Source organism: Moschus berezovskii, chromosome 2, assembly GCF_049115385.1.
Source record: "Moschus berezovskii isolate FMDL1 chromosome 2, NW_MosBer_1.0, whole genome shotgun sequence".
Taxonomy (NCBI): Eukaryota; Metazoa; Chordata; class Mammalia; order Artiodactyla; family Moschidae; genus Moschus; species Moschus berezovskii.
Window position 1 is genome coordinate 14835636 of NC_142461.1, and position 10055 is coordinate 14845690.

General features: G+C 52.1%; 1 protein-coding gene across 1 annotated transcript; it reads right to left on the reverse strand.

Moving 5' to 3' along the window:
* Nucleotides 1–26: 26 nt before the first annotated feature.
* Nucleotides 27–7131, reverse strand: LOC129537720 (myotubularin-related protein 9-like). Its single transcript, XM_055397420.2, has 11 exons — nucleotides 7005–7131; nucleotides 6598–6914; nucleotides 6310–6418; nucleotides 5974–6099; nucleotides 5685–5858; nucleotides 4990–5216; nucleotides 2780–2941; nucleotides 2454–2595; nucleotides 2150–2370; nucleotides 395–546; nucleotides 27–324 (listed from the first exon to the last, which is right to left on the reverse strand). Exons 2-11 carry the CDS (start codon nucleotides 6780–6782, stop codon nucleotides 191–193), a joined length of 1632 nt encoding a protein of 543 aa, XP_055253395.2. The 5' UTR covers nucleotides 6783–6914; nucleotides 7005–7131; the 3' UTR covers nucleotides 27–190.
* Nucleotides 7132–10055: the final 2924 nt, after the last annotated feature.

The window sequence follows — 10055 nt, forward strand, 5'->3', positions numbered from 1 at the left end:
TTCTCAGTGACACCCCAGCCAGCTGATACCAATCATGGATGCTTTTATTATTTGGACCTTTAGACTACATTTTGGACACTTCACACGTGGATCTGGGCTGGGTTGTAGGCACTCTCTTCCAAGATCCACAGGTGCTGAGGGGTATGGAGAGGTTCCAGGAACATCTCAACCACCATCTAAGGACCAGTACTTAGGGTCCAGGCTCAGAGGCTGAATCTGTTGGCTGAGAGCCTTCTGTCTTCTCCTGATCTGTCACTATTTGCCACACCTTCTCCCACACTACCTCTGAAGGCTCAGGCGGACGGGTCCCGCGCAGAAACAGGCCTGAGGAGGAGGACAGGTAAGGAAGCTGAGCAGAGGCGAGAACTCCCCCAGGGAGGTGGAGGAGGGTCACCTTGCCACAGTCGAAGGCTCTGGGGCTCCGCCGAGGGCCAGATAGCCAGGGGGTTGGGGACGTAGAGCGGGTTCCGGAGTTTTCGTTGCTCTTTTGGCTGTCTGAGCCCAGACCACAGGGAGTGTGTTCGAGTTCTCACTTCACACAGGCATCTGGAGGGAGTGAGACCATGAGCTTCCAGACTTGGCTGTGTACTCTAGGATTCTGGGTAGGGGCCCTGGTTAGTAGGGTGACAGCCCCCCCAGGGCAGTGATAACACCTGCAGACGTTACTGGGAGTCAGATCCTATGATAAAGCAGGAACAAGACAAAGTCCTACTTCTGAAGGAATTCTGCTTATCTATGCCTGAAAGGATCATGGAAGGCTAATTAAGAATGTGCCATTTGAGGGATTTCCCTGCAGTCCAGTGGTTAAGAATCTGCCTTTCAATACCCAGGATGTGGGTTCGGTTCCTGGTGAGGGAACTAAGATCCTACATGCTCCAGAGCAACTACGCCTGTGCAGTGCAACTACTGAGCCCACGTGCCCCAACTAGAGAGTCTGCACCACAAAAGGTCTCCATGACGCAACTAAGACCTGACGAGTTTAAACAAGAATGTGCCATTTTAGCTGGTTCTAGCAGCAATTCTTGCACTTTCTAGCAGCAATTCACCAGGTGTGCAAAAACACGGAAATACAAGAGCAAAAGCAAGGAAGTGGGAAAGGGCCCAGTGTGAATACTGATAGGTCCAGACTGATGAGTTTAAAAGAAAAAGATGAAAGGGAAGATAATATAAGCAGTGAGGAAGCTATTTCAATGGTCCACATGGAAAGTCTGGATTAGGGAAAGGACTAAGATAAGAAATTCTTAGAAGAAAAGCTGAATATGAAGGATGGGGAGAGAGGTAAAAAATTTCTATCCTGGATAAGCAGAGTTGGTGAAAACAACATGGCAGGGAGGAGGCCACTGGGCAAGAAAAAATAACTATATGATCGGCTCCTTGGAGAGGAATGAACCCTCCCTCCCTTGTCTCAGTCTGATGAAAGAAAGATGGCTAATGGGAGCAATAGGTCAACCAAATAATGAACTACCACTTGTGTGCCCACTGTGCCAGGCACAGTGTTAAGCACTTGCTATGCTTTAACTCAGCTAATCCTCTCACACACACATAGAGCCCACCTCTGGGTTCTGGTGACTATTACGATCACCTCTTTGCTATGGATGAAACTGACTCAGGGTTGCTTTTGATAATCCATCAGATGAATGGTAAGCCAGAATTTGAGCCCAAACAATTTGACTCAGCTTTCAACCTCCAATCCATTGCTTCACTAGAATCAACCCTACAAAGTGGTAGAGAGCCCCAGAAATGATTTTGCAGCAATTTTCCCCTTCAGTCCTCGTTTTTAAGCTAGGAGTGCATGGTTCTTGGCTGTGGACAGGGTGGGTAGGTCAGAAGGACTGACCGTGGACCCACTCATTTCTAGCTTTGCAGAAGTTAGGGGAACATGTGAGATCCAGAGGCAGCAGAGGAGAGGACACACAGTTTTTCTACGAGAGAAACTCAAAAGGGAAAGATACCTTCTTTTTTGGAGGGGAGGGAGGAGGGGCAGTCTTAGTTCCCTGACCAGGGATTGAACCCAGTCCCCAGCAGTGAAAGCACTGAGTCCTAAGCACTGGACCGCCAAGGAATCCCCAAAGATATCTTCTAAGGAAGTAGGTACCCACCCCTGTCTTGTGCCTGCCCTCTGGCCCACCTGGACACCCCCTTAGCTCACCTCTCCTTTTCGTTGTTGCACAGGAATGTGCCAAAAGGGGAGGCATAGGCGTGTTCAAACAGCGCCAACAGCATCCCCTCCCCAAACTCCAGCGATAGTGGGAACTGGCGGCCCAGCTGCCACACGCAGTCCAGGAAGAGGAGAAAGGTGGGGGCCTCATGTTTGGGGCGGGCGTGGGAGAAGGCTGAGTGAGCACAGCGCAGCTGGAAGGGGTGGCCAGCCTGGGGAAGGGGCAGAGCGATCGGCATGAGGAAGTGGGGTTTCTGGATAGAGGCGGGTAGGGCTGGGCTGGGCGGCCACTCACCTGGACCCACTCTCGCTCTATTAGTTCCTGGAATCCAGCCATGGTTCGGCTCAAGGGGTCTAGGATGAGTTGGGCCAGTGAAGTGATGAGCAGGGTGCTGTCCGTGCCTTCAGCCCCATGTACCAGGACGCAGGCCCCTTCCCTGTGGGCCCGGGGCTCATCAACAGTGGCCTGTTGTTCCCTGCCTGGAGTGGCCAGGTCAGGAATAGAATGGGCCCATTTGAAGGCTACCTTTGCTTGCTTACTGAGACATGGCTTTGCATCCAGGCATGGAGAGACCTACCCACCCTGCCCTGTTCCCTGTCTTGTAGGGTGGGGGGTCTTACTGTTCCATGCTCTGGGCTGCTAGGCAGGCGGTGCTCAAAGTTTCCTTCACATGGGACAGCCAGCGGCAGCTCTCTAGTCGATTAAGCCAGCGGTCCATGCTCTGCTCCAGGTCCCCACAGGCCTCCACCAGGCGCACAAAGCTCTCCTGAAGGGGCCGCCCCCTGCACAAGTGGAAGTCTGGTCATTGTTCCTCCAGCCTAAAGCTCTGGTGAGCACAGCCTTGGAACAAGGACTCCAGGCCAATGAGGGAGACACAGAGTCCTCAGAGGAGCCCATCTGACAAGAGGGACACAAGACCCTTTGGAGAGCCCACCTAATCTGATGGAAGTGACTCCCTAATCTTGAGGATTCCCCAGTCTGCTGGAGGAGACCCAGGACCCTTTGGGGAAACCTAGTCTGTTGGAGAGGCATAGCATTGCCTCCTGGAGAAACAGAATGCTCTGTTGTTGTTTAGTCGTTAAGTTATGTCTGACTCTTTGTGACCCCAAGCAGCACGCCAGGCCTCCCTGTCCCTCACTGTCTTCCAGAGTTTGCCCAAGTTCATGTCCATTGAGTCGGTGATGATATCCAACCATCTCATCCTCTGTGCTTCCCTCTTCTCCTTCATGGATCACAGCCTTGTCGTGGCGAACGGGCTTGCATAACTCAATGAAGCTATGAGCCATGCCATGCAGGGCCACCCAAGACCAACAGGTCATAGTGGAGAGTTCTGACAAAACATGATCCACTGGAGGAGGGAATGGCAAACCGCTCCAGTGTTCTTGCTGTGAGAACCCCATGAACAGTATAAAAAGGCAAAAAGATAAGACATTGAAAGATGAGCGTCCCAGGTTGGAAGGTGTCCAATATGCTCCTGGGGGAGAATGGAGGGCAATTACTAATAGCTCCAGAAAGAATGCCCTGAGAAACTCCCAATTTGATGAAGGTGTCACAGTCCCCTTGATGTACCCCAGCCCAATGGGAGCTACACAGTACTCCCTTGGGAGAACCAGTATGACAAGAGGTACAGAATACTCTTCAGATTCTGGAATCTTCCCAGGAACTGTTCTGTTCTAGATCACCAGGAAACTTCTGCCAGAAAATCTAATTGGTACTTTTTTCAGGCTTGTTTAAAAGCCTTCAATGATTCCCCATTGCCTTTAGGATAAAATCGAAGCCCATAATCATGGTACTCAAGACCCTTGCTCTGGCCCGGGTTGCCCCTTTAGCCTCCCTACCTCCACCTCACACTCCACACTCCCACCACACTGCGCTGTGTGTGCAAAGTTGCTCAGTCGTGTCCGACTCTTTGTGACCACATGGACTGTAGCCCACCAGGCTCCTCTGTCCATAGGATTCTCCAGGCAAGAATACTGGAGTGGGTTGCCATGCTCTCCTCCAGGGGATCCTCCCCGACTCAGGGATCAAATCCACATCTCTGTATTGGCAGACTGGTTCTTTACCACTAGCACCACCTGAGTCCAAAATAGGGCAATTGACTAGGCTGCCTGCTCCTACACACCTGGAGGGCCTTCCACCTGGAATGGCCTTCTCCCACCCTCTGGCTTACCCCTCCCGTGTTTCAGATCTCACTAAAGCACCGTATTCTCAGGGAAGCTTTCTTAGGATGACCAGTTCTAAGAGGGGAGTGCCTCCAGTGCTGCTGCTTATCACATTGAACTCTAATTGCCCGTTTACTGCTGATCTGCCAGCCTTGTCTGGGCTGGCCACCATCTCAGCCTCTCTGCTGGGTCAATGCTGGTCAAATAAATGAATAAACAGTTTTGTATTCTGGATAGGGGAGAGGTCCACTCTCCTCAAAGCACAAAAGTCCCTCAGGACCTCCTCTTGGTACAATCAGCACCTGGAGACAGCGGGAACAGATAATAACTGTGCCGGTACAGCCCTCAGGGCAGGGCTGGGACCAGTGCAGAGAGAGTGACTGACTGTGTGTGTCTGTGTGTGTGTGTGTGTGTATGATAAAGTTGTTCCTGGAAGACAAGTTTCAGTTTAATGTAAAGAAGAGATTTCTCTTTCCAGGCAAAGTTTGGATGCCTAGAGAGGAAAGCTTTGTCAGTGGAGGCTTGCAAGTAGCCATGCCCACCTGGCAGGATGGCTATCAGGAAAGACCAAACAGTCTTGGAAGTTCCTATAAGACGCCAGTCCCCCACCCCCATCCATGAAGAGTCCTGCAGGAAAGAACCTAGGAGGGCATGATAAAGACCCTTACCTCTCCAGGGGTCGGTGCAGTCGTTTCCAGCCAGGGTAGGCAGCCTTGGGCTCGGTGCCCCCGCCACTCATGCGGGCCTGTTTGGCGGCCTGGGGCGAGCGCGTGTCCACGATGAAGCCCCGGGCCCCGGGCCGAGCCCCGGCCAGCACTGCTCTCAGCAGCTCCTCGTCCTCAGAGCAACGCCGCTTCTGGGGCCCAGTCAGGGGCTGACCGGCACGTAGCAGCACCTGCAGACAGGGATCCAGCTCCAGAAACTGTACCCACCCAGGCCTGGTTCAGGAACTTCACTCAGGGCATCCCTTAGGCCGGGTGTACACACTGGAGCGGATCTAGAGCTGGCTGGGGCAGGCTGGATGAAGCTCAGGAACCCTAGGGGCTTCGAATCAGGTCTCGGTGGATTGTGGCCAGAGCGGGAAGGGACCCGAGAGTAGGCCGTGGGCGGGTCACGGGTGGACAAAAGAAGAGGAGGTTTCGGGGAGGGGGCCAGACCAGCCGGAGGCGGAGCCAGAGACCGAAGAGACTCCAAAACTGCGCAGAGGGGCGGGGTCAGCCCCGGTGAAGGCACGATTAAGCCGAGGGGGCGGGGCCATATTGCGGCCGGGACCTCAGAAGAGCCGGCCAGCGCGGAGTGGCGCCAAACAGGGAGGCGGAGGGTCCTAGCGGCGCAGTCTGGGGAGGGGCGGGGCGGGGCTCACGGTTCCGCTGGGAGCGTGGTAGTAGCTGAGCACAGGGAAGCGGCCTCCCTGGCGGAAGCGGGCGCTACGCGCCAGGGCACTGTCGTCCACGGCGCGAGGCACGATCACGGCGCGGGGGTAACTGGGGCACAAGCTGAAGTCCTCGTTCGCTTCGCTCAGCCGCCACGCGTTGGTCTGCGGCACAGGGACGAGTGAAGACCCGGTATATGGCACCCGATGAGTGCCCGGTCCCCGCGCCCCTTCCAGACCTGGCTCTCCCACATCCCCAGCCCCGCACGACCGCGCCCACCTCGCGAGCTACTCGCTTGTAGTAGCATTCGGGAGGGTGGAAGTGCCAGGCGTCGCCTAACCTCAAACCTTTGGGACGGTAGAAGAACGGAAAGGAGGTGATGACCGATTCCAGGGAGGACAGCGCCTGGGGAAGGAAGTCAAGGGATCTGGAAAAGATCGGAATCCAGGCCTCCGTTTCGCAGCTCCTGCCTCTCCACGCATTCCAGACCACCCCGCATCCCCTTCTGCTCCGGGACAACCCTGGATGCCTAGCCCCGTAGAGAAGTAAACCCTGCTGACTCCTCCCGTTACGGGATAGGGCAACCTAAGTGCCTCCGTTGCATCCTTAGCACACCTCGATGGAGCGGGCGATGTCCAGCGTCGCCTCCACGCCCTCTATGTCCAGCTGCAGCACTCGCAGGTCCTTACAGCGCAGCGTGATGGTGCCCGAGTCACCCGCGACCCTGGGAATGCACAAGCTTAGGTTTAATGTCCACTGACCCCCGCCAGGGGGAGGAGAAAGGAGTTTCTTAGGATTGGACATTATGCAGCGGGGCACCAGCTCCAACTGCGATAGCTCTTTCCCCTCTCCCTGCCGAGCCACGCGCTCCCAGACTATGGGGACGCCCCCGCCACGTCTCACCGCTTCTCGATGGAGTCAACGTTACGCAACAGCAGCAGCCACAGGTCTGGAGTCGCCTGGGGCCCTGGCGACAGCAGCAGGTGGTGGCCGGTGATGCAAAGCGTGCCACGCAGTGGGGGCTCCTCCGGACCCCGCAGGAGCTCGGCTTGGGCCTGGCCGGTGCGGATCAGCTCCGCGAACTCCATTCCTCCAGCGGCGGGCCTGACGCCCGGCAGGGATTGACTCCGAGCGTCAGGCGGGGTGAGCGCGGGCTCCGAAAGGGACAGGAACTGGCTGGGCAGCTGGCGACGCCGGCAGGACAGCTGTTAAGGAGGCCCCTTGGAGGAAGAGATCGCACAGTTTCACAGGAATTCCCCCACCCCCACCCCATTGCTAGCACTTCTTAGTGAGGACCCCGGGACTAGAACCTGTTAGGGAAACCTCAATTTCAGCATCTGTGAAATGGGGGAGAAAAATCTTGCTAAAGTCCTTTAAGACCTCGTGTCTGCGTCGCAGGAAGCATTAAAAAAAATCTCTAAGGTGCTGGCACTCCCACCGATTAAAAAAACAAAGAAAACTACCCGTCTCTTCTGTACCCTGCTGGGAGGGGTGGAAAGGGTGAGTGTGAAACTAGGATGTGTCTTCATCCTCTCCTACAGCTGAGGCTGGGTGGGGAAATCCCTGGGTCCACCTTAAATGCAAGCAGCTGTGTAGCTGGCACCCCTCCCCCCACCACAGCTGGCAGTCCCTGCCTGAGGGCGCCCTCTATGTGGGCCACTTCTGGTATAGTTCTGCCCTCTGGAGCCCCATCCTTCATCACTCCATCCTTTGACCAAAGGGGAATTGCCTATACTCTGAGCTGGGCCCTAGGGACCCGAGGGTGGCTGAGTAAGGTTTCCTTCACAGGGTTTTCAGTCTGGCAACAGACACACTTAAGCTGGTAAATAACAAGAGTTTAAATCTATTTACTGGAGGACCCATCCACCCAGATATTCTTTTCTGTCTTAAACAATGATGCCTACAATGTGTTAAGTGATGATCACTAAGAAAAATAAAAGGTACTCCTGCCTTTAAAGAGCCTTCTGGTCTACTAGGTTCCAGGCTTTTGTGTGTGTGCAAAACCCTTCTTTCAAATAATGAAATCATAAGTGGATTCCCCACACCCACACACATAATATAAACAGAGTTGGAACTGCTCTATAAAAGGAATTAGATATAAAAGATTATAAATTGTAAAATTCCAGACCAGGAGCATCAGCTGGGATGGGAATTAGTTAAAAATGCAAATTATAGGCCCTACCCCAAACATTGAACCCCAAACATACTGGGCAGTCTATTTTGATAAGTTTCCAGGTGATTAGGATCTATGTTAAAGACTGAGAAACACTGGAAAGTATACAAAAAGGCAAAACTAATCTAGGCTGTCAAAAATTAGGGCAGTATTACTGAAACTGGGTTCCCCAGAAACCAAGTTCCCTTACTGAGTTTATGATTAATCTCTCTATCCAAAATTTTTTAATCTTTTTTTCCCCTCTGTCTAGTCAAAGCTTTGGCTTTTCCAGTAGTCATTTATGGATGTGAGAGTTGGACTATAAAGAAAGCTGAGGGTGGAAGAATTGATGCTTTTGAACTGTAGTGTTGGAGAAGACTCTTGAGAGTCCCTTGGACTGCAAGGAGATCCACCAATCCAGCCTAAAGGAAATCAGTCCTGAATATTCATTGGAAGAACTGATGCTGAAGCTGAAACTCCAATACTTTGGCCACCTGATCCAAAGAACTGACTCATTTGTAAAGACCTGGATGCTGGGAATGATTGAAGGTGGGAGGAGAAAGGGAAGACAGAGGATGAGATAGTTGGATGGCATCACCGACTCAATGGACATGAGTTTGAGTAAACTCCAGGAGTTGGTGATGGATAGGAAAGCCTGGCATGCTGCAGTCCATGGGGTTGCAAAGAGTCAGACACGACTGAACAACTGAATTGAACTGAACTGTCTTTAATTCTGTGCTGCTGTTGCTAAGTCACTTCAGTCGTGTCCAACTCTGTGTGACCCAATAGACAAAAGCCCACCAGGCTCCCCCATCCCTGGGATTCTCCAGGCAAGAACACTGGAGTGGGTTGCCATTTCCTTCTCCAATGTGTGAAAGTGAAAAGTGAAAGTGAAGTCACTCAGTCGTGTCCGACCCTTAGCGACCCCACGGACTGCAGCCTACCAGGCTCCTCCATCCATAGGATTTTCTAGGCAAGAGTACTGGAGTGGCTTGCCATTGCCTTCTCCGCAATTCTGTGCTAGATGAACACTAATCAACCAGAGCCGGAAAACTCCCTGGTGGTCCAGTGGTTAAGACCCTGGTTGGGAAACTAAGATCCCCCCATGCCTTGTGCCTAGGCTGAAAACCAAACAAACCAAAAAACCCCACAGAATCAGATGTCTAAAATTGCTATTGTCAATAATATCATTAATGTACTGAAATTGCTATCCTAGCTTTCATCACTAACATACAAATTCAAGCTGTTTCTCTAGGACAAGATGAGGTAACAGCTCATCAACCCCCAGCCATGGGCCACCTGGCCAGATAATCATAAACCAGAGACATTCCTATATGCAGGTCAGGAAGCAACAGTTAGAAATGGACATGAAACAACAGACTGTTTCCAAATAGTAAAAGGAGTACATCAAGGCTATATATTGTCACCCTGCTTATTTAACTTATATGCAGAGTACCTCATGAGAAAGGTACTGGGCTGGATGAAGCACAAGCTGGAATCAAGATTGCTGGGAGAAATATCAATTACCTCAGATATGCAGATGACACCACCCTTATGGCAGAAAGTGAAGAATTAAAGAGCCTCTTGATGAAAGTGAAAGAGGAGAGTGAAAAGATTGGCTTAAAGCTCAACATTCAGAAAACAAAGATCATGGCATCCAGTCCCATCACTTCATGGAAAATAGATGGGGAAACAGTGGAAACAGTGGCTGACTTTATTTTTCTGGGCTCCAAAGTCACTGCGGATGGTGACTGAAGCCATGAAATTAAAAGATGCTCCTTGGAAGGAAAGTTATGACCAACTTAGACAGCATATTAAAAAGCAGAGACATTTCTTTGTCAACAAAGTTCCGTCTAGTCAAGGCTATGGTTTTTCCAGTAGTCATGTGTGGATGTGAGTGTTGGACTATAGAGAAAGCTGAGTGCTGAAGAACTGGTGCTTTTGAACTGCAGTGTTGGAGAAGACTCTTGGGAGTCCCTTGGACTACAAGGCAATCCAACCAGTCTATCCTAAAGGAGATCAGTCCTGGGGGTTCATTGGAGGGTCTGATGTTGAAGCTGAAACTCCAACACTTTGGCCACCTGATGCAGAGAGCTGACTCATTTGAAAAGACCCTGATGCTGGGAAAGATTGAGGCCAGGAGGAGAAGGGGACAACAGAGGATGATGAGATGGTTGGATGGCATCACTGACACAATGGACATGGGTTT